Raw genomic sequence first — 22472 nt, forward strand, 5'->3', positions numbered from 1 at the left:
CATCACTTTTCTCTTTTTTCTGGTTGCGACTTAAGAAGGACAATGCTATGGGAAAGCCCAGGCTGCAGAATACTGAGTTGGGCCAGGGCCCTCAAAGGATTGCTCACTGTTGCTCACGTATACATTGTTTCCTAGGCTCTTGGGCACGTAGAGATCCATCTATTTAATTAAAGTTGGGAGAAAAGGGCCCCTAAATAAAGACCGAACTTTTGGGGTAGATAGTACTCCACCTGGCTTTCTGCCTTTTGCAGACTCAAATATAATTCATGCTCAGGCCATGCATAAAATGGTGCACTATTTGCATAATATTCACTCCCCTTACTGATTTTCCTGACGTAGAACATCTATCTGATGACACGAGATCTCCTACATGTGAAGGTCAAACAACAAGTGATAAGATAGCGGTTTCAGAAACAAAGAACCCTAAGCAGCAAGAGAACAATGCTTCCGGTAAAAACTGGCCAGCGCAGAGACAGATAGAAGATGCTAAAAAGTACATTAGCCAACTTCAATAAGGGTTTATAGTATGCATGCAATTTAACTGACAAGCATAACCCAAAATTTTAATAAAAGTTAACAAGACCGATGGACACTAGCAGCGCTAACAATGCGTCAGAAACACTCGGGCACACGAATGATAAATTCAGGTACAAATATGTTGAGAAGCGGGGAGCAACTAGAACTCATTCCTTTTTGGACTTGGAGAGGGCCTTCTTTCTTTGGCCAAGCATGTATGTGTACATGTGCGGGCTCCCTGTAAAATCATGTCCACCAACCAGATAATTAAGGACTTACAAACTTTGATTGTTAATGAAACTTTGCCAAAGAGAAACTTCAGCTTACCTGGGACATATATTGCAAGGGCTAAAAGAGAAGCATAGAAATAATCGAATGAGAAGTTCCACTTGTTTGGCATCCTTAAACAATACTTATCAGAAGCCTGCGACAGTTCAGAGATGACATTTAGATAAGTGAGTGATTTTCCAAGATATAATTAATAGATCAAAACACATAGTGCTCTTTCAAAAAGGGATCTAACCCTTGAAATATATCTCGTCCTTTCACTATTTCATCTCCTAAATATAATGTAAGTGACCATGGCCAGTCAGTTAGTGACAATCACAACATTGCAGCATGATATAGATGATAATAATGACAAATAAAGTCGATGGGCTATCTTTAAAGGCATAAACTGCCCCAACGACATGGAACACTACTTTATAATGTAAAACTCAAGTATCATGGTCTCTTACCTTGATGAATGGAAGAGCAATGTATATAAGTCCAACTTCGCTGGTGATGCCAGTTGGATACAAAACCAAGAAAGTGCTATATCTGCAATTTGATTTTGGCAAGACTATTATTAATTCCCACTATGGCCACCCCTTGAGAAGCTCAGGAGAAAAGTGATCACCTTAGCCACAAAAACCCAGAAGGTGCAGATCCAAAGGCCTCTTTCATGCCAAAAAAGGAGTATCGAATAATCTGCACCATGAATGAAGTTCATAAACAAGTAAAATTTGGAAGACGCTCTTGCATCAAAAACATAATTCAACACAAAAAGGGGAGAGAGAAGGAAAAAATTTCCAGTTTCATAGTTCAGTTTCAAGTGTCATTAAGCATCTGCTGAACTGAATGGAACTGTAGGCACTCCATGTTAATATTAAACTATATACTGCTATCAGGTAGTAAAAAAAAACCACTATCATTTAAATAGTTAAAGGAACAACTTGAAACGCCCATACCTCTGTAATTGACCAGCTAATCACCAGACTGCTGACAAGCACATGTGTCCTAGTCTGCACACAGAATCTCGTAATCATGAATCAATATAACCGTAACATGCCATACCTAGCAAAAATACAAATCAATCATATCATACCTCAGGAAAGCTCCACAGGATGCCCCATGTAACATACAATCTTGATCCAATCTGAGGTAATGTTGCTGAAACTGGAGATCGTACCAAACCTGACAGAAGCAAACGAAGTATTTCATCATTTGCCAATTCCACAATTGTTAGCCTAAGCAAAGCAGGAAAATCTTCTTACCAACAAGGCCATGGAGAATCTTTCCCACAGATGAACCCATTGCAAAAGAACAGGTAAACAAAATCAGTATCTCAGTACACCAAATTAAGAAAAGAAACTTGAGAAAATTACTATCATCTGCATACTTCCAATACTGCTGCAGTCTGAGCAAGCTGGAGAGGCTTTTCCACTGCATTGTATACTTCAGTATGACCAGATTCAATCAAAGTTCTTACTGCCAGATATAAAACTTGAAGCCTGCAGAGAAGCCCTGCTAGTTATGAACACCAATAGAAGGCCACAAACAGCAGACTTACATGTTGCAATCTACAGCAATCCATCAGCGTAGCATTCTAATGGTTGATTCTTGGCATTAACAACTACAAAGTTAACGATTTCCAACTTCTATTCTACCTTGCTTCCGCTATCACTGATGCAACCATGAAGGACGTCATTGCTCCTGACATATGGCAAGAACATCATTGTGCCTAACATCTGGCAAGATGATCCAGATATCTATATGAGAAAGAACTTAAGAGAGTTTCTCTTTCAGTTTACATATCTCCCTAATAGGGTGTTCCAAATGCCTGCTGTCCACCTTAAGAATGAAGGATAGCAAGTACAAGTTTGTCTCGAGGAGGATAAGGAGAAAAGAAAAAGTTTGTTATAGTTTTGGACTCTAAATGTTTTCATTATTGCATACAGCATTGTCAACAGCAACAAAAATTCCAACCTCTGCTTCACTGCCCTTAACTGTTCTCCAATTTGTGGGCGGTACTGGACGGTGTGATTGTTATGATGATAACATATTTTATAATCTAGCCAAAACATTATCGTCTTCCCCGAGTCCTAAAAGTGATGAAATATGTAGTACAAAATCGACGACCAATCTACACAGTTCTAAGTTTGCACCGATGAGAATCATCAGAAAATCAGCTCATCACTTGATCCCAAAATAAAGAGAGATTTCCCCAAAAAAAGCTAGCTAAAAGTTACCAATTGTCGTAGAATTTACAGATCTTATTATTGTTTCATGTACAGCATCGCCTCCATATTTTCGTTATGACTCTTGAGCAGATCATTATAAGCAAGATAATAAGGGGAAAAAGGGAGGGGAAAGAGAGAGAAGATCGAAATCGATCTTAAAATCAGCTACCCAGATCCACAACTGGCAGATCTCTAGCTCGAATAGCACTGATTCAGCAATAACAAACCAACCCGAGCTACACTCAAATAATTACACTCAACGGATACCCCAAAGAAGGTGGGGGAAAATAACTACTTCTCCATAGCAACTCGACCGCTTGCAAAAAAGTGAAAAGAAAAAAAACACATAAAGCCACAATAATATAAATAAGAAAGAGACGACGAGTTTACCATCCAGCGAAAACAGCCCAGTTGTAGAGGGAAAGATATAGACGGCGAATGCCCGAAGCTAAGCCCGCCATTAATGGAGCTCCTTGGCGAACGGAAAAGTGTAAGCGAAGGAAAAAGAAGCAGATTTACTAGGAAGAAGAAGAATCCCTGCGGTTCTTCTCCTCTTTCTCCTCGTTTGCTAGCTTGTTCCCGTGTAAAAAAAAAGAGAGAAGGAGAAACAGGAAGAAGGGTAGAAGACTGTGGCAATCAAACAAGGCCCCTCCTTGGGGATTTTAAAGGAGGAGGAGGCCCAGAAATTAAGAGGAGGGAAGGTGGGCTGACCAACAAACTCCAGCTGCTATCTTAATGGATGCATTCTTTAATCTTCACGATTCACAATTACTCTCAACGGCCTCAACCAAAGTACTCCCTTGACGTGATCACCGAGGAGCTCCCGAATAGTGTCTCTCCCTCCCCACGAATCACTTTGTTCCACTTCCCCCCTCTTGACAAAACTAGAAACTGAAGGGGGTCTAAACCGTCCGCATCTGGGTTGGATATAGTATTCACTTAACTTGGTGTCAATTCAAACTCGAATTTAGATCTTGTCAGATCTAAGTATTAAAAAACCCGATACTTACATTTAATAAGTTTGGAGTTTTATCGGATCTCGATTAGATACCATGTCCAAATTCAGATGCTGCTTGAGATTGTACACTGAACCGAATTTGATTAGTAATTGGATCTGGATTCCATTACCAAATCAGGCGAAACATATTCGAATATTGAACATTTATTTACAAAAATCCGATTCGTTTATGTCTCCCTTTAGGCTATGAGTTCAAGCTGGGTCCTTGTCGCATATTTTAAAGAAGTATCACGTCAATCTAGATTCTTGCCATCACATGGGTTATTTCTACTGGATCTAGATCCACATGCGTCCTACCCACAATAAATGCTGGCATGTGCTTCGATTTAGCGTGTTTCATACAGAGAAGATAGTGTCGAGCGTGACAAAGTGTCTTGAACAGTGGACTCAAACATTTCCTAAAAGCTACTTGGCTTAAAACCACATAGGGTCGGGCTGCCGTTGGGTACCCGGTACCTGGCTCGATTTGGGCCCGGCCCCAAGCTGGCCCAAGTAGGCCCGATAATAGGGTTTATTAATTTTTTATTAATTTATATTATGATTAATTATATTTATATATATTTTTATTTAAAATATATATTTTAAAATTTAATTGGACTGAGAACTAAGAGTGGGCTGTATATATATATATATATACATAGTTGATTGGTTAAAACTAGACCAATAGGTCAGGGACAGAAATCTGACCCTTTAAATATGATATTTATTTATTCATTCAAATCTAACTTTACCAATATTACCAATATGATCTTAAGGATAAGTTGATGCAATATCATTTTTTAGGTTTTAATAGTGTTCTTGTAATGATAAAAAATGAATGGCTCTCATAGCATCAACATTTTGATAATAAAAAAATTAATATTTGTCATAAAAACTACTTGATTCAAAGCATGTTGTGTATCAAAATAGTTTTTATAAACATATTAGGATGTTATATTTTATTTTAAATATTTTTTTAGCAAAAACTTAAAGAGTAAGGTTTTTATTCTAATTTCAGTGTCTAGTTTTTATCAATTTCTCTCTCTATCTCTTTCGCTCTCTCTCTCTCTCTATCTCTCTCTCTCTCTCTCTCTATATATATATATATATATATATATATATAGAGAGAGAGAGAGAGAGAGAGAGAGAGAGAAAGAGTGGCGTCAAGTTTGCCTGAGCAAGCCAGCGTACCCAGCGTGATGCCCAACCTTACCCAGACGATAGGCACCAGTCTAGTGTTGTTTATAAAAAATTTCCAAAGTTGATATCCATAAAAAGTTCATCTGAAGGTCACCCGTGACTTTTTGCTTTAATAAATACGTTTATAGATCGTTTCAATTCATATAAAGATTATATATCCATTTTTCTGAATAACATACTTTCTACGAACAAAAGCTGAGGTAATGTTATCCTGGTGAAACTTATATCGGGGAACAAGTTGCACCATCAAATACACCCGGAGGCGTTTGCAAGAGGAGCACTAGCACAGTCTTCCGGTTGTCTGACGTCCTTTGTAAACGAGCTGAGTGGCAATCTAACTAGAGAATCTGTGCAACCATGCAAGAAACAAGTGCGGTATCTTAACTCAGTCATAACCAGTAACATATCATAATGAATATGAATCTGGATGAGTGGGAAGAGTATTTCATTCTACCGTTCAAACGTGTCTTCTATCAATTGCTAATCAGATAATCATGATTTAAACTCCAATTAAAATGAAAACGAATTCAAATCAAATAGAAATCCGATTCTTAATTTCATAAGCTAATATGATCTCAGATGCAATTTTGGTGGTAGATTCAAATCGAAAGCAAAAGTGGAATTCAGAAAGAAATATTCATAACGCAAGATTACTAAAATGCCTTTTTGGTAGAAGGTCGGAATATTTCTTTTCATGTTAGTGACATAACACTGAAAGCGCAATGGAAAAATGAAATGTAAAAGTTGGGTGGCTCTTTGTTTTTAACCCAAACATTGAGCTGTATTTTGTAAACGTTTCAAAAAAATAAATGTAAACTTAAATTCGAATTTGAATTCGGTCGGAGGTCGTTTTTCGGAACCAAGGAGTGATTCTGGTAAGAATCCGACCCGAATCCGATCTATTCACGTCCCCAAGCGTCGGCGATTCGCCGTTTAAGGGAATGCTCGGATCCAAAAGAGGGGCTGGTGGGCCTCCCCTCCCCGCCATTTAACAGAGAGAGAGAGAGAGAGAGAGAGAGGTCCGCCAGGTATTCGGGGTTACTTGTAGATCACGGCGTTGGCTTTTCGGGTGCATCCCGCTAGGAAGCCGGTCAAGAATCGATCTCCGGCTACTGACCTCCTTTCCCGCCAGAAATTGCACCTCAGCCGTCCGCCGATGAGGAGCGAGTCGCGGAAGGACCAGTCGGTCTTCGATTTCAACGCCGAAGATGACTCTACTGAGATTGCATCCATCGAGAGGATGCGGAAATTCAAGGGCGGAGACAACCATAGGGCGGAAGATAGCCGTCTATCGAAGTACGATTTCCTCAGATGTTGTAAGTGTTCGCCCCCTATTCCCAATGCCTTGTGTGCTATTGGTGGTTTTTAAGTGGCTTTGCTCTGTGCATCGGTGAAATCGTCTATCCAGGAATAATTAGGGTTCGCGTGCAGCGTTTTGGGCAGCTATTACGGGCGAGCTTGCATTTCACTTGATTTTCACCTGATTTTGAACTTAAGGATGATCGCAATTTGGTTATAATTGCTTGGCCTACTGATAGTAGGATTTAGGTTACAATTTTAAGAATTATTCCGCAGCACAAACTACTGCTTGCTAAAAATCTGTGAATGCATGAATTGGTTTGGCCGACGATTTCGCATGAAATAGTAGAATATTTAATGGGAGAAAATCGTGAGACGAATACGGAAAAAGTCGAATGGAAGACCCATAAACTAGGAATGCACAAGACCAGTAAGGGACACAGAGTGTCCCTCAGTGCTGATTACACTGACGAGCAATAAACAGGAGTAGATTCACTATCTCCAATACTTAATTTTCACTGTATGAAAGTTATTCTTTCAATTTAAGGAAACAGGGGAATATGAACCTTTCACTGTATGGGCCTTAAACATTTTGTTTGGGACTTGGTTAATTTGACTCAATGGCTGAAAAATACTCCCATTATGTTTGGGGTATAGTTTCACAATATTTGAAAATAAGCTCTATGTGTACACATGTGCATGCCAGAATTAAAGAGTGTAATCCAAACTTAACCAAACTGATCTCTCTCTCCTCCTCATGCATGCACATAGACACACACACACACGCAGACCATTGATGATAAGTCGTAAGGCTTATATTTGACACTATTCTTTGTGCCACATTTTCTAGTTTTCTGATTAATTTTCTAACATTGCCTTTGACATTTTATTAGTTAGGCCATACACATTCGACCTCTATTAGGTTATTCACTGGAGAGTGTGCATTGGATTATGAAATCTTATCATTCTGGGAGAATGTGAAAAACAACCGCTGAAATGAAAAGATAAAAATTCTTACATTGAAACAGTTAGATCCAAAGTTTCGTAGGGAGCAAACCATGATATAAACACATCTATAGGCAATGATTAAGTCATTAAGTAAACAATGATCTTACAGCATAATTTTCTGCTGGATAGGATGATGTGTTCTTTAAATGATGGCCACCAAAGTTGCTGGATGTTGTGAAGGTGTGAACTGTTTCATTTGCCTAAAAGTTCATATAAACTTTAGAATTTGACAATAAAGACTCTTGACGACTGGTTGAAGTCCCAGCCATTCAATTCTGCAACTTGAGCTTTTCCATCATGATCTTGTCCTTGTAAGGCTGGTCGGGGCTCAACTGAGTTTTACGTAAGGGTCTTGTCCGTTAAGTGGTCTGGTCCTTGAAGGTTTTCTTGTCATATGGAAGAGGATCCGCATTCATTAAAATGAAAATCACAAAAAAAGCGTTCCAAAGATCTTCTTAGAAAATAGCTTGAACTCTGGTGACTCTGATCCTTGAAGGTTTCCTCGTCACACAGAAGAAGATCCACATTCACTAAAAGGAAAATTACATCAAAGATGTTTTTAGAAAATAATGTGGCAAATTTAATTAAGCTGGTATTTGAATATCTCAATGGATGTTATATTATTTTTTTGGATTTGACAATCCATGTATGTCCATATGTATGCATGAATGCATATTGCATGCACAGTCATTATTTTCTTTCATAATGTCCTTAAGGTTTGATTAGTTATGTTCCTCTTTGTTTTCGGTCATTACCTTTTTATAGTTTCAGGAGATGCTTCTAGTCATCATTCAGAAATAAGCAATGTTGATGCATGTTCATCAAGAAAGGGTGAAAATGAAATGATGGATATTTCAACATCAAGGGATTGCAAAGGATTGGACTATGGTGGCCAAGTTGCTTATGAGCATGAAAAAATCTCGTCGAGGTGCTTTCAGACAAGGCTTTTAAATCTTCAGGAATTACGCGACAAGCAATTGAACTGTTCCACTGCCATGTTGGAGGATCCGTCATATGTACTCATCTTTTCAATTATACCCATTTACTGAGTATGTTTCTGCTGATGCAGGTAGTTCTCTCTAAACTCTTCATTCACTTTGCTGCAGGAAGCTGCTGTTGATATGACTTCTGATGATGATGATGATGAATGCTCAACTGGAAGTCCTTTATCAGTTTCTGTCTCTGATTCTTCAGAAAATGAAGGTTTATTCTTACCTCCTTGGACATTTTATGTGTTGGTGTCTTTTGATTGTTAGCACTTTCTAATTTCCATTATGTTTCCAGGAGAACATAGATGCATTGATGGTTACTTCGAAAGGAAACAGAAATGTCAATTCTTTTTTGAGGTAATACCGTTGACAAATGCTATTTGAGCACATCTGTATAACGACATACAGCCTTGTTACCTCATTTTTCTATCTAAAGTATTCACATGCATATGAGGAAACTTGCTTAGATGTCAACTTATCAGATTTTTCTTTGCAACTTTTTTTAGTCGTTTAAGGAAGAAATTCCTCAACAATAATGCTGTTATCAGTCATTGTTCCTCGAATAGTTTTCATTGCCCATCCTGTTAGTTGATAAACCTACATGTTTCATGTTTGTATTGCTCTTTCTTGTTATATCAATGGGATTACACAGGGGAGTGATATAATGCTTTATATTCACAAGCTTTATTGCTTCAATGTTTTCACACTTATTGTGAATTTTATTGCTTCAGTAGTTTTTGCTTCATTGGGTAGTGCAGGAAATTGATTCTGCATGTAACGTTTTCTTGTTAACAGGATGTCAAAAGTCAAGAGATCATTGTTTGTACTGATTTCGTGCGCTATGGAGATAAGGTCTGTACAGAGACGTTGTTAATATTTAGGTCTGACTGCATCAAAATTGAGACAATACGTACAAGTGAGTGTGAGCAAGATCTTCACCTTGAAGTAGCAATTCTTGATGTCAATTTCATGGAGTGGTACTGGGTTCAAAGTGTACGTTTTCTCTTTTCAAACAGATTATTCATATAATGAAGCATACATGTTTTCGATATTGATTTGCAATAGATATTCTGGTATTCTCAGGTTGCAACCGCTTATTTTTTAGTTCATGTAACTTCCACAGCTAAGGCAGAAATAGAGAAAGTATTAGGTACTATAGGTAAGTCTTCTTCCTGTTTTTGAAATTGTTTTCAGCTCAGTTTCCAGTTTGTTTCCTGCCTTATGTTTGTAACTTTATTGACTAAGTGGGTCTTATGGATTCATTAAGAGTCCTGATAGGATTATGATATCACTACTTTGAGAGAGCTAATGAGCCCCGACCCACGACCCACATGGTGTTGATAGGAGGTGGGACGTTGTTGTGACAAAGCATCAGTTCCTTGTGCAATTCTGTATGAGTTTTAGTTTGCTCTTAGGTTTTGGAATATTGCATGTAAATAATTGGCCAAACATGAGTGTGTTCTTCCTATCCATTATTAAGCCCAATGTTTGGTGTGAACAAAGATAAATTGTCTGATTTGACTACAAAGTAACACAATTGCTTGCTTTATCCCTTCCTCTCAATGTCTCAAGCATGTTCATGCTTCATACTCTTGTTAACATCAACAAGATGCTGTTTTGTTGGGATATTTTTTTTTCTGCATTGATATTTTCCATTCCATAAAAGTGAAGACAGCAGCATGCTGCTGCATCCACTACTTGGATTTTATTGTGCTTAAGACCTCAAGTGAGCACAGAGCTTGTCTCCTCCAGTCAAAATTTCTATTGCTTCGTTTGATGGAAAATTTGGCCTTAGGCACTCTTTATATGTAAATGATTATACAATGATGATAATAAACCTCGATGTATGTATTGCTGTGAGGTCACATGAATGTATCTCTTGCATTTTCTGCCTATCCAGCATTGGTTTTGTATTTCATTGCTCTTATCTGACTACTAGCACTGCCTGGTGTGTGTCTTTGGATTCAACAAACTATGTCTTTTTCATTTCATCTGCTGATGGGTCTTGTTGATGTTCTCCTCTACTTTACATGTAGGTCCTGCAAAGTTGGCATTCGCAGTAAGTGATCCTGGGTGGTTTGAGAAAGTACAGATGATTATGTCTTTATCTGAGAGATATGGAAAAATATCGAAGCTTGATTATGAGTTAGTGTGCTAAATTTCTTTTTTTTTGAATTTGTAGAATATAAACATGGGGTTGCCATTTCTGGTTTCTGTTTTGTTATGTATTTTTTTTACATTTTGTCATGTTAGAAAGATTTAAATCTCTCTCACATAAACATAATTGATAGAGATGTTTTTTGGTTTAATTATTTAGACTCTGAACATAAAGATGATCGAGTTATATTTTGTTGGTTTTATTTTATCCTTTATTTTGGACACCGATTATGATGTATATTCATGTTGCTTCAATATTATTATTGGTTTGCGAGAATATGAATCCATTTCCCACTTTTCATCTGAAACCATGTTAAAAACAGTGAACATATGAGGCTTTCTAAGTTTCTAACACCTTGTCTTGCTAGGGGAGTCATTGTAGGTGGTCTGAAGTGGCTTAATCTTGATTACAGGATTCTTGGCAAGTGACAACAAATGTCTTCTATACTTGTTATTTTCTCTGCTGGTATTCAACCTAACATATTTTCTTTTTGTGAAATGAAATGGTGAAGTTGATCCATTGGCTTTGGATTTTCTTGATGACTTGTCCAAGAACTTATAAACACGGAAATTAGTTAGTTTTAATACTTGTGTTGACAAGATAAAAAGTGAATATTACACTCAGACACAACAGCCAACAGGACATTTCATGGGGCAGACCAGTCAGACCAGTATCTGTTATGGGCAACATTCTGCTGGATAACTTTTCAATTTTCTTTTATTCTTTTGATTAATTATTTTCTGTTTATTTTTTCTTTTCTTTTTTGTCATCAATTGTGTTTAAAGTTTAAATTCAACTTGCTAGTGCATTTTAAATTATATGAGACATTCAAGAACTTGCACTTGAGTTGTTATTCTTGTTTTATTGCTTTAGGTTAACATCTTTAGGTTAAGAGACACACTCGCTCGTGTGTATAAATGAAGACGTGGTTATGCTCACTCAAATTGTTTTATGTTGTAGATTGGAATTTATATTATTTCAGGCACTCATGCTTTGTGATGTTTTTTTTTTTTTTTTGGCAGCTGCCTTGATCTTAGCAATGAAATGATTAGAGAAATTGATGAGTTTGTAAGTGAGAAAACTATGTTTGGTGCTAACGGGTTCTCAAATGGGTAAGTTGTTAACATGTTGTCTCCTTGGTTGTTGATGTGTTTCACCTGGTGTTAATTGGAAAATACTTGTGAAGAGAGAAAACGTGTGTCATAGGCAGCATAAATGACATTTTTCTCCATTTATGTGTTTGGCTCGGTTCTTGTGCTTTTTCCTTTTAGTGTTTCAATGTGCTGATTTGTGTGGAACATTTCTCATTGTTTGTGACAATGGGGTTGCACCTTTATTGTTTCTCTAATACTGTAGTAGCAACAATATACGTGTATATTTGGATCCCCTTTTGAACGGTACATGCACCACAATTCACAGCTTCTGCATAAAATAGAGAAAAACTAAGGACCTATGGGTTTGTGACACATAACTTAATGTTACTTGCATGGTCACAAAAAACGTGTTTTTTTCGAAAAAAAATGCGATAAATTAAATGGCTGTTTGAAACTAAAAAAAAACGCTTTTTTTCGAAAAAAAAAGTTGAAAACGAAAAAACGAGTTTTTAACGCGTTTTTTTCACATTTTTTTCACTTTTTTCATTTTTTATTTTTTTTAATGGCAAACAGTTTTTTTTCATTTTCTATTTTTTATTTGTTGCAAATCTACTAATCTTTTGATGTTTGTGTTATTAGTTTATCATTTATTTTATTTTCCCCCCATTTTTAGTTTTTTAAAAATTTTAAAAATTTACCATATTATTCCCGTTTTTTTCATGCTCGCCATATTATACCCGAGAAAAACGTCGCCGTTTAAAACTCTGAGGCGTTATTTGCGACTATGGTATTTGCATCGTAACAGGGTGCAATTACTATCCTCCAAGTGTTTGTACCATTTTAGATGTGCCTTTTTTTCCTTACGTGTTCATTTTGCTCCTTATTCTAGAACATGTGTTCTCTTTCTACTTTCTGAAATGTTAGAGACGCTTCTCCTTTTCTAGGTGTGCTATGTTGTCCTTAACATTTCTAAAATTATTCAATTACAATAAAATATTCAAAGAGGCAATGTCGGTCCAAGTTATAGTAGAAAATTTGGTATATTAACTGACCTGCTGTTTATCTTTTAGGAGCATTTATGTATCTTAAAAGTCAGTTGGAGATAACTGGTGATCCATGGTTCAGGATTTGCTTGTGCGACCATTCATACTTAGAGTGGACCATTTCCTGTGGAGTTATGTTGTTGATTAAGTTGCTTATGTAGGCCAACCAATCCACTATAGCTAGCTAGTCATCACACTCTATTTAGCATTTTATAAATGCCATGATACACTGTTCCTTATTGAAAGGGGTGTTGTTGTGGTGGTCGCATGCCTGTTGGTCATCCAACCTTTCATGTTTAGTTACATGGTTTCAGTGGTATTTGTAGTTTTGCACGCATACTCCAGTTTTCTGCTTTTCATGTTCCTCTTGGTTGCTTGCATCTCATTACTGTGTTTTATTTACTTTCTTTTTTGTTTTAGCTCTTTGTAGATATAACTTTTAGTTGTTACCACTTTGTTTTAGTCCTGGCATTTTTCATAATAGAAATTTTTCTGATCACTTTTTGTAGGATATCTGAGTCCTTTGAAGAACTTGTTTTCCCCAAAGGAGATTCTGATGCTGTTTCTATTAGTAAGAGAGATGTTGAGCTATTACAGCCAGATACATTTATCAATGACACAATAATTGACTTCTATATCAAGTAAGTTAAAATTGTTCTAGCAACTCTACCCAAATTGTAGTTTCTGTTTCTGCTGCCTTTTATATGCTTATGGTAACAAAAATAAACTTTATTCTCTATAAAGGCTTTCAGAAGGGAGGAAGTGATCACCACATAATTATCTGTCAGTTGGTTCTTTGTGTTTTTTAGCTCCATGGTTGATTTCATTGTAAGGGTCTGTCCTTTATATTTGGGAGCATGGCAGTTTGTTTTTCAAAGGTAACAGTGAACGTTACATGATGCACAGGTATCTGGAATCCAAACTCCTGCCTGAAGACAAGGACCGATTTCACTTCTTTAACAGTTTCTTCTTTCGGAAGTTGGCAGATCTGGACAAAAATCCTGGAAGTGCCTTTGAAGGCAAAGTGGCTTTTCAGCGTGTCAGGAAGTGGACACGTAAGGTTGACATTTTTAGAAAGGATTACCTTTTTATACCGGTGAACTTCAAGTAAGAAGTACTTTTCATTATCGTGAATACTGGATAGACATTTAGAAGTTGCCATATGGTGCTGAATGTCCATTTTCTCTTTTTCCATTTTCAGTCTCCATTGGAGCTTGATAGTTGTTTGTCATCCTGGGGAAGCAGCTTTCTTCAAAGGCATCTTCCATCACCTAATCTTTTTCATGGCTCCATAGTTTTGTTCATGCATGCAATTCTTTTGACATTAATTGATTTTCAGATGGAAAAGTCAATGAGAATGAGAAGGTGCCTTGCATCTTGCATATGGATTCAATTAAGGGAAGTCATGTTGGCTTGAAAGATCTAGTGCAAAGGTTAGTTTTAATGTTCTTCTTTTATTAGGGCAAAATCCTTTTAACTAATGGCAGAAGAAACAAGTTTTGGACATCTTTGTGCTTCAAGTGTTTACATTATTTGTACTCAAAAAGTACGTTTGGTTCTGTGTTCTTCAAGCATGCAAAACAGGATACCCTCCTCTTGAGGAACAAGCGTAATTGAGGAACAGCACCAGCAATCCTCGATTACTTCATCTGTCCATTCTCCAGCATTCCATTTCCACCCCTTACCATAGAATGCTGGAGAGTGCCAAATTTGATATTAACACAAACTTAATAAAGTCATGAGAGAAAAAAAGGCATCTCAGTGGAAAAGTTTGAGATAGTATGGGTTTAGGCTGCATGAATAGCGTCGCCTCAATCCAACCCATTTTCAACCAGAGGGCCATCATGTTCATTTTCTTCTAATAATTATGTCATTACGAGAAAGGACCAAAGGTTGTCATTAACGTGAAGGCTTTTATTCTGTTCTTTTCTTGTTCTCTTTTTTTTTTCCTTTTTTGAATGTTTGCAAGAAGATAATGTAAAATTGTGAATCAAAAGAGAGACACCAGCGGATAACGTTTTAGCAGATAGTCCATGCTGTGGCCCAACATGTTACCAATTGCAGCTTCCTATCACCATGAAGAAAACACTTAACAGAAGCACTGCACGTTACTTGCAAGCAAAATGAGTTGTTTCTTGGTTGCAAAAGCAGCATCATATCTGACCCATTTGATTTTCCCATTTGGCAAATTGTTTATGATTGGGTATTCTTCAAATTTCACATTGATTCCTAATAAAACAAGCACGACAACACCACCACTTTCTCCATCCTTCAGCAACATCATGAAACTCAACATCTGTCCTCCACCAACCTCATCCTTACAAGGTGGGTCTCCAAATCCTATTAACACCGCCATTTCCTTCTGTGCAATGAAGATAGGGACAAGAGAGATAATGATAGTGAATAGTCACAAAAAAATGTGTTTTTTTGGGAAAAAGTGATAAATAAGTCTGATGTTTAAAACTAAAAAAAAGCTAAAAAAAAAAAATGCAATTTTTCCCTTTTTTTCATTTTTTCACGTTTTTAAATGCCAAACTGCTTGTTTTTCATTTTTTAAATTTTTATTTGTTGAAAATCTACTTATCTTTTGGTATTTGTGTTATTAATTTCTTATTTATTTTATTTTTTCTAATTTACTTCTTTTTCTTTTTTAAAAATTTACCATACTTTACCAAATTTTTCCCTTTTTTTAAAGTTCGTCATATTATACCTGAGAAAAACCTCGTAGTTTAAAACACGAGAAAGTTTGTTGTGATTATGTGACAGTCCTAGTTGTTCCTTTTTTGTTTACTTTATAAAGCTTATTTTTTTTCATGCTGGGAGAAATTTATTGTTCAAAAAGAAAAAAACTCTTTTGACATGTAAAAACTGACAAAAAGGGGCAGTGTCATTTTCAAAAAGTTATAACAGTGTTAATTTTTTGCTCAAATTTCCTTTGTTGGAATTTGTAGTTAGTGAGATATTCTTCTTATTAAAGTTATATTTTCCTTACCTTCTGTTTGATGTTATGAAGTTGAAATTTGATAACATCCCAATTCTCTCTTAGAATGCAGGTTCCCTTCTGGTTTTGACTAGGACAATGTCAACACTCAATGAAGACAGATAAATGACAGAGAATGTGAATAAAAGGCACAATTGCAGAAAGCAAATTGAATGACACACTATTGACCGTTAACATGAGGATTATGTCATGTAACTAGATCATTCATTACTTGCTTCATGGCCTAAGCACTGAAGAGGCTTTTCTAGTAGGCAATGAAGGCTTGACATGTATGAACTGAATTTTCTTATCATTTTAAAAAGCAAGGGAAAAATATTTGTGATCTATAGATAAAAAAAAGTAGAATATTAGCACATATACTGCTGTAGGAAATTGGTAGATACAACCATAAGCAGCTGAGCTATTTCAATTCTTCATTTTGTTTATATCACGATCATCTGTATTACTCATGCATGTCCTTAAAATCAATCTAGACCATAAAGCTTGATGTAGAAGGAATTTCATCTTTTATCTTAGATATTGGTCTCAGCAGCAATAAATATGTGATGTGAGATGGATTGCTATTGATATGGGATTGACAATCTGTTAGCAACCATATTGCTTGAATTATTCTCTTTCCATGTGTTGGTTGTTTTAACATTTTGATATTTTTTCCTCATTTTTTGCGAATTTTGGGAGTAGCACATCTGTGCTCCCAATAATTGTAATTGCTGATAGTTTGTGGTTCGTCCTGTAAGCTTGCTGTCATCTGTTAAATATCATTTGGTTCTTTGTCCATTAATGAATGTTAGAACTTGAATCTGATTTTTATGAGGTGGCAGTTATCTGTGGGAGGAATGGAAGGAGAGGCACATGGATGCGAAGGAAGCTGCTGAAAATGATGTTTTGAGATTTTCAGATATGCGGTTTGTTCCATTAGAGGTATGTCATCAAACAGCTTTGTCATTTTTATTAGTTTCATATGACGTCTTTAACATGATGGCCAGATTATAGTTTCTTATGGAAAAAAAGGATGGTGTCATAACTTTTTATTGGCGCATGTAACATTATACTTAATCTGCTCCTTAGTGTATCTGTTTCTATATCTTATGCTTAGCATGTAAGGTGCATTTACATCTGCATGTTTTGCATCAGAATGTGAACTCTGCATTTTCCATTCAGGTTCTTCTATTGATTGGTATATCATATGCATCTGTTAATTGGGCGTTAAGAATAAGCAGGTTTCATTTCAACTCTTTTAAGAGGAAAACTAATGTAACGCCCCAAAAGTTTAGTCCCATATTGAAGATTGTGAGAGATCTTCAATGACTTATCAAGGGGGTAATTAATGAGATGATTGTCCTGGTTTTTAGCCTTTTTGAGGCTGAAGCCGAAACTGTTAGGGGGCGGGTTGGGATCCGCCAGACCAGGAGCCCATGCCTAAGAGTGGGTCGGGTTGTTACAGTGGTATCCGTGCAGTTTCAAACTTTCAATACTCGGACCTAGGGTCCCACACGTGCGGACGCGTGTGTCTTAAGGGGGGTGGACTGTACGGCCCAAAAGTTTAGTCCCGTATTGAAGATTGTGGGAGATTTTCAATGACTTATCAAGGGGTCATTAGATGATTGTCTTGGTTTTTAGTCTTTTTGAGGATGGAGCCGAAATTGCTAGGGGGCGGGTTGGGATCTGCCAAACCAGGGGCCCGAGCCCAGGAGTGGGTCCGGTTGTTACACATAAATTCTTCTAAGTCCAGTTCAAGGTTAAACCTATAACGTTTAGAGAGTAATACATAATCTCTCTCCCTCTTTCTATGTTATGTGAGAAAAGAGTAGTTTTTGTTCTATGGTTGTGGGTATAGAGTAACAGAAAACATGTTTTTATTGAAAAAAACGCGATAAATTAAATGGCCGTTTAAAACTTAAAACAATGCATTTTTTTGAAAAAAACGTTAAAAACGAAATAACATAACGCATTTTTTCATTTTTTTATTTTTTTTCACTTTTTTCATTTGTTTTCAGTTTTTTTAATGCCAAACATTTTTTTTTCATTTTCTATTTTTTATTTGTTGCAAATCTACTTATCTTTTGATGTTTGTGTTATTAGTTTCACTTATTTTATTTTTTCCCCATTTTTAGTTTTTTAAAATTAAAAAAAAATACCATATGTTTTCTGTATTTTTTTATTTTTTTCAAGCTCGCCGTATTATACCCGAGAAAAACCTCGTTGTTTAAGACTCCGATACGTTGTTTGTGACTCTGGTACTATAGATTATAGAAGCACCTAACCCTCTTATTGAAGTAGATCAGGTGGTTATGACCTGTATAGGGAAAAGTGTCGCAATGTTCTTTGTCTTTTCCTAGAAGAACTTTCTTCTCTCTTTGTTGTTAAAAAGAAAAGAAAAATGTGTGTGTGTGAGAGAGAGAGAGAAGAGAGAGAGGTCAATATACACTTACATGTATCCTGTTTCCAACACTTTTTCCCTTTTATCATCTTACTCATGTTTTCCATTTCTTTTGCCCCATCTTATCATGAATGTCAATAGTCAACCACATAGCTACAAGTATTGATCTCAGCTTGATGAGGTGAAATTTCACAAAGATATAAATTTCTTGGTAAATGTTTGAAAGCAAGATATTAATATATTTACATCATAAACAAACACATTGATAAAATATAATAAAAGAGGCAACCAAAATCTATGGCACGAATAGGAAATGAAAGAGTAAGAACTGAAAGAACGCTAGTTTGGGGAAGACTTCAACATGTCACTGATGCCATGACTATGGTTGACAAATGTTATCAATGATCTTTAGTGTATCTCTCTCTTTCTCCCTCTTGTGTATGTATGTGTGGTTGTGTAAACATCCATTGGTCGGATGTTGTATGGCTGCAAATGATCTTTGAGGCTTAAGATGTCTACACGACTACAACTTCTCTGATGCATTAATTTTTGGACTTTCGGTCTTCAGCTTCATTAGGGAGGAAAAAAAGTCTCTCAATGAAAATGAGCTTCTAACTAAAAACTGCATTGTATATGGAATTACTTTAAAATATTTTCACTTGAATCTTGAAAGTAAATTCTTTCAATCATGTAAGATGTTTTCGGAGAAAACCAGTATGGGGAAGAAATTATCATAAACTTAATTTAACATATATAGTTTTATAGTCAAACAGATAGCATAGTAATCCGTAATAGGAGAGAAAAATGAGAGAGGAAAGGGAGATAGATAAAGAAAGAAAGGGGACTGGAGTGTCTGGCCCCAAATGGGATGGGATGTGCCCCATCCCCATCCCCATATATATATGTATATGAGATATGTATATAGAGTGAGAGAGAGGGATGGGGGTTGGTGGAGACGGCCTTCAAACTTACATGTTATCATCGAAAATTTGCTCGAAGAAAAAAATGGGGAGATGGCCCTTCCAGCTTGATGTCCATGTCATAAAGAAGACTTTTCAACTACGTGATCTCCATGGTTGAAGTTGCCATAACTCAATACTTGGTATAGTGGATAACACAGATTTATTTTTGTGTTTTTTGCATCTCCAAGAAATGAAGGATGATCTTAAAATTCTTGAAAACCAGTGGTAGAGCGATGGCCCGCTCCAATCAACATCAATATCTACAATTAATTCTAGTGAATAAAATGAAGAGAGAAATAACATTTGGTACTATCATTTTTGTTATATTTAACGATACACATTGCAAACCTCATATGATTGGATACAGGAGTATGCTGAAACTGGCTTACAACAGGTACTGCATATGCAATTTCTGGGCTTATAATTGTAGTTGAATAACTATAGTTCAAACAATAAATAAACTAACTCTGAGAGTTGTCTGTTGGGTAGAAAAAACTTTCACTACATTTATACCATAGACTCACAAGAATACCTTGTTGATTGTGAAATTGGTTTACCTGTTACATTTTGTTATTCTCGTTCATTTTCTAATATTTTTTTATACTTCCAGTTACCGCAACAGGAGAATTCATTTGATTGTGGCCTTTTCTTGCTGCATTACGTGGAGTTGTTTCTGAAGGAGGCTCCTCTGACTTTTAATCCTTTCAGTATAAAGAAGTTCTCGATCTTTGTAAGTCATCTCTCTCTCTAGCCCCTAGACACTAACACACCCCATCAACCTATTGGCATTTTCTAGGTGTCAGTTTATAAGGTATAATGTATTAAATTTATTTTTAGAATGTAGAATAAAAAAAAATCTTATTGTACACAACTTTAACTTTTTAAAATCAATTTGAGAATGCTATATGTGGTCATGTTTGAATTTATTTATTACGGTGAATGCTAGTCTTTTTGGTTTGGAATCGTTTATGAGTCTTCAAGATATGATTGTGGATTATGTTTAATCAATGGCTTTGTATGGGATTCATGGCTTGACCTTTGCACCTCTATCTCAAAGGGTCATTCTGGAACTTAATATATTCTGATATGCCTAACCAAAATGTGGTTACAATTTTAGAGCTCGTTTTGAAGTAATCCAAGATGAGATACAGATAACCATTAACCAGGTTATATTTATATTGAATTTTTATAAGTTGACTTGTAGGTAGCACCTATTCTCATGGGTATGGAGTATGGACACAATCTGCATATAAATATAAAATGTGTTTGTCATCTCATTGGATGATATTGCATGCATATTCAGTTAATGCGTTACTGATCTTATTTTCAGCTTAACAAGGGTTGGTTTCCACCAGCTGAGGCTTCTCTCAAGCGTCTTTTCATTCAAAAGCTAATCTATGAACTTCTTGAGGGTCAACCTTGTACAAACTGCTCCACCATTGCAAATGATTGCCTTGAAGTTGCAAAGTTGCCTGAGGAGGATTCTGAGAATGACCTAACTGTAGAATTGGCATCTGATAGATGTAACCCTGCAGGGTTGTCTCTTGGGCGTTCGCTTGGTTCTGATGTTGATAGCGGAGGTGTCTCCGAGTTGTTGGAGTCCTCAACTTTTGCCTGTGCTCAAAATGTTAAAGGTCTATCCTATGGGGAGGTTTTGGCAGCAGCACATGTTGGTTCATCTTGTGCAGATGGGCAGTCACATTCTTTCCAGCATGCTATCAACGTGCAGCAACTTGGCTGTATTATGATGCCTAATGAGGTAATGTGACATTGTTCTTTTGTCCTTTCCTCTGTACGTGTCTTTCCTTGAAAAATCCTTTTGAGAAATAGACAAGCTACCTTGGCCTAGAAAAGATGAATTCTGGCCACAGCATAAGGCCTCGCCCCGAATTAATTATATGAACTGACCTCTTTTCCTTCTCCAGAATGAAACAGATGTAGACTTACTTGGTACCACATACTTGTCTACTGAAGAAGCCAACGGTGAGCCGGAATCATGTACATTCTCCAGCGAATCAAAGAGAAATAGCTTCTTTGAGCCAGCTGCCAGTGAACTTTGCAGCACAAGTGGTCAGTGTTCAATGCAACCTAAACCTTGTGCTGATCGGTCTGTTTCATGTGAATCAAGTTCTGGTTCCCAGCCAAAACACGATTTGTTAGAAGGAAACTTTAGTGAGAAGCCACAGACTGATCAAGAAACTGACCACCCTCAACTCATCGATAGACTGGCAGACAAGCCAAATTGTGAGTCATCCGGAAATGGTGAATCTACAAGTGCAGATGAAAGCACAATTCCGGAAAGCAAAGAGAACGCAGAGTCTTTTGTCTCGTGCCAAGAAAATCTCCCGTTTTCATCCACTGGGGTTACTGAACCTTCAGAAATGGAGAAGGGATCTCCATGTGTGAAAGAGGGGGCTGAGATTGAGCCTGGCGACAATGTGGTATCAGTTGATATTTGTAACCATTCAAGTGTGTCTGCTGCAGATGGGCAAGAGGCCATGGATCTCGCTGAAGATTACCGTGTCCATCAGCCACATCATAAGCGGATGAAGCTCATGACTGAAAGGCGAAATACAAGGAACATGGGATGCACGCCAGAGCTATAAATCATTGAAAGCCTGCTGACTTTGCCATGGAAGTTGCGTGGACATTCCTATCTTGACTACCATCATTGAGCATTACCAGTGCAGCTCCAGGGAGTGCATCTGTAGTCTGTTTTTGTTTTCCTATGATTGTATTGTAAAAATGTCTTCTGAATAGCAGCTATTGAATAGTTGATGGGAGATCATGTGTCCCCCTGCTGTGAAATAGTCTAGAAAAATAGGAGCCCATTTCAATTGGTACCCGGTAGCATCGTCACAAAAACAGATCAGGTAGAAGATTATGTGTAAGAAGTTTGGCATAGTGGTTACCCCTACTGAATTTTGGTACTCAAATTTCTTCAATGATTGTCAAATCTCCTGGCGGGTGACCTTGTGAAGTGAAATATCATTAATATCGCACTTTTTAGATGTTCCCAGTAGTGGTATGCTCAAACTCGAACTCCCCCTGTAGTGTTGCACTGACGCCACAAGATACCCTGATCCGCTGAGAGGCGGACGTGTAGTTAATGTTTTCCATTTAATATTTTCACCTGAACCACTTCTGATCTTTATTGCCAAAATTTTTTGACTTGTAGAAGGCAACTGTTGCATGAACCTGATAATAGTTCTGTTATGATTTAAAAGGACTTGGTGAAAGGAATAATAATTTTTTTTGAGGTTTCATATTTGACCAAAAACCTATCATCGCGCAACTAACTTTTGAAGGACAAAAATCTGAAAC

General features: G+C 36.8%; 2 protein-coding genes across 4 annotated transcripts; one reads left to right on the forward strand and one right to left on the reverse strand.

Moving 5' to 3' along the window:
* Positions 1 to 479: 479 nt before the first annotated feature.
* On the reverse strand, positions 480 to 3892 carry LOC116249819 (very-long-chain (3R)-3-hydroxyacyl-CoA dehydratase PASTICCINO 2A). The gene is made up of 9 exons (XM_031623103.2): positions 3408 to 3892; positions 2177 to 2288; positions 2052 to 2070; positions 1883 to 1971; positions 1746 to 1799; positions 1415 to 1485; positions 1254 to 1335; positions 844 to 940; positions 480 to 754 (listed from the first exon to the last, which is right to left on the reverse strand). Exons 1-9 carry the CDS (start codon positions 3476 to 3478, stop codon positions 684 to 686), a joined length of 666 nt encoding a protein of 221 aa, XP_031478963.1. The 5' UTR covers positions 3479 to 3892; the 3' UTR covers positions 480 to 683.
* Positions 3893 to 6196: 2304 nt separating this feature from the next.
* Positions 6197 to 22161, forward strand: LOC116250275 (probable ubiquitin-like-specific protease 2B). 3 transcript variants are annotated; one of them, XM_050076851.1, is made up of 16 exons: positions 6197 to 6530; positions 8287 to 8537; positions 8628 to 8724; positions 8806 to 8867; positions 9306 to 9503; positions 9594 to 9669; positions 10547 to 10655; positions 11691 to 11779; positions 13311 to 13446; positions 13712 to 13912; positions 14007 to 14062; positions 14145 to 14238; positions 16628 to 16727; positions 19759 to 19878; positions 20479 to 20907; positions 21074 to 22161. In XM_050076851.1, the coding sequence occupies exons 1-16, from the start codon at positions 6371 to 6373 to the stop codon at positions 21752 to 21754; spliced, it is 2859 nt and encodes a 952-aa protein (XP_049932808.1). In that variant the 5' UTR covers positions 6197 to 6370; the 3' UTR covers positions 21755 to 22161. The 3 variants fall into 3 exon arrangements, with proteins under 3 accessions (XP_049932808.1, XP_031479747.1, XP_049932809.1); XM_031623887.2 differs by having other exon boundaries at positions 6198 to 6530; positions 11691 to 11780; positions 13315 to 13446; XM_050076852.1 differs by having other exon boundaries at positions 6393 to 6530; positions 8293 to 8537.
* The last annotated feature ends 311 nt before the right edge of the window (positions 22162 to 22472 follow it).

Source organism: Nymphaea colorata, chromosome 3 (assembly GCF_008831285.2).
Source record: "Nymphaea colorata isolate Beijing-Zhang1983 chromosome 3, ASM883128v2, whole genome shotgun sequence".
Taxonomy (NCBI): Eukaryota; Viridiplantae; Streptophyta; class Magnoliopsida; order Nymphaeales; family Nymphaeaceae; genus Nymphaea; species Nymphaea colorata.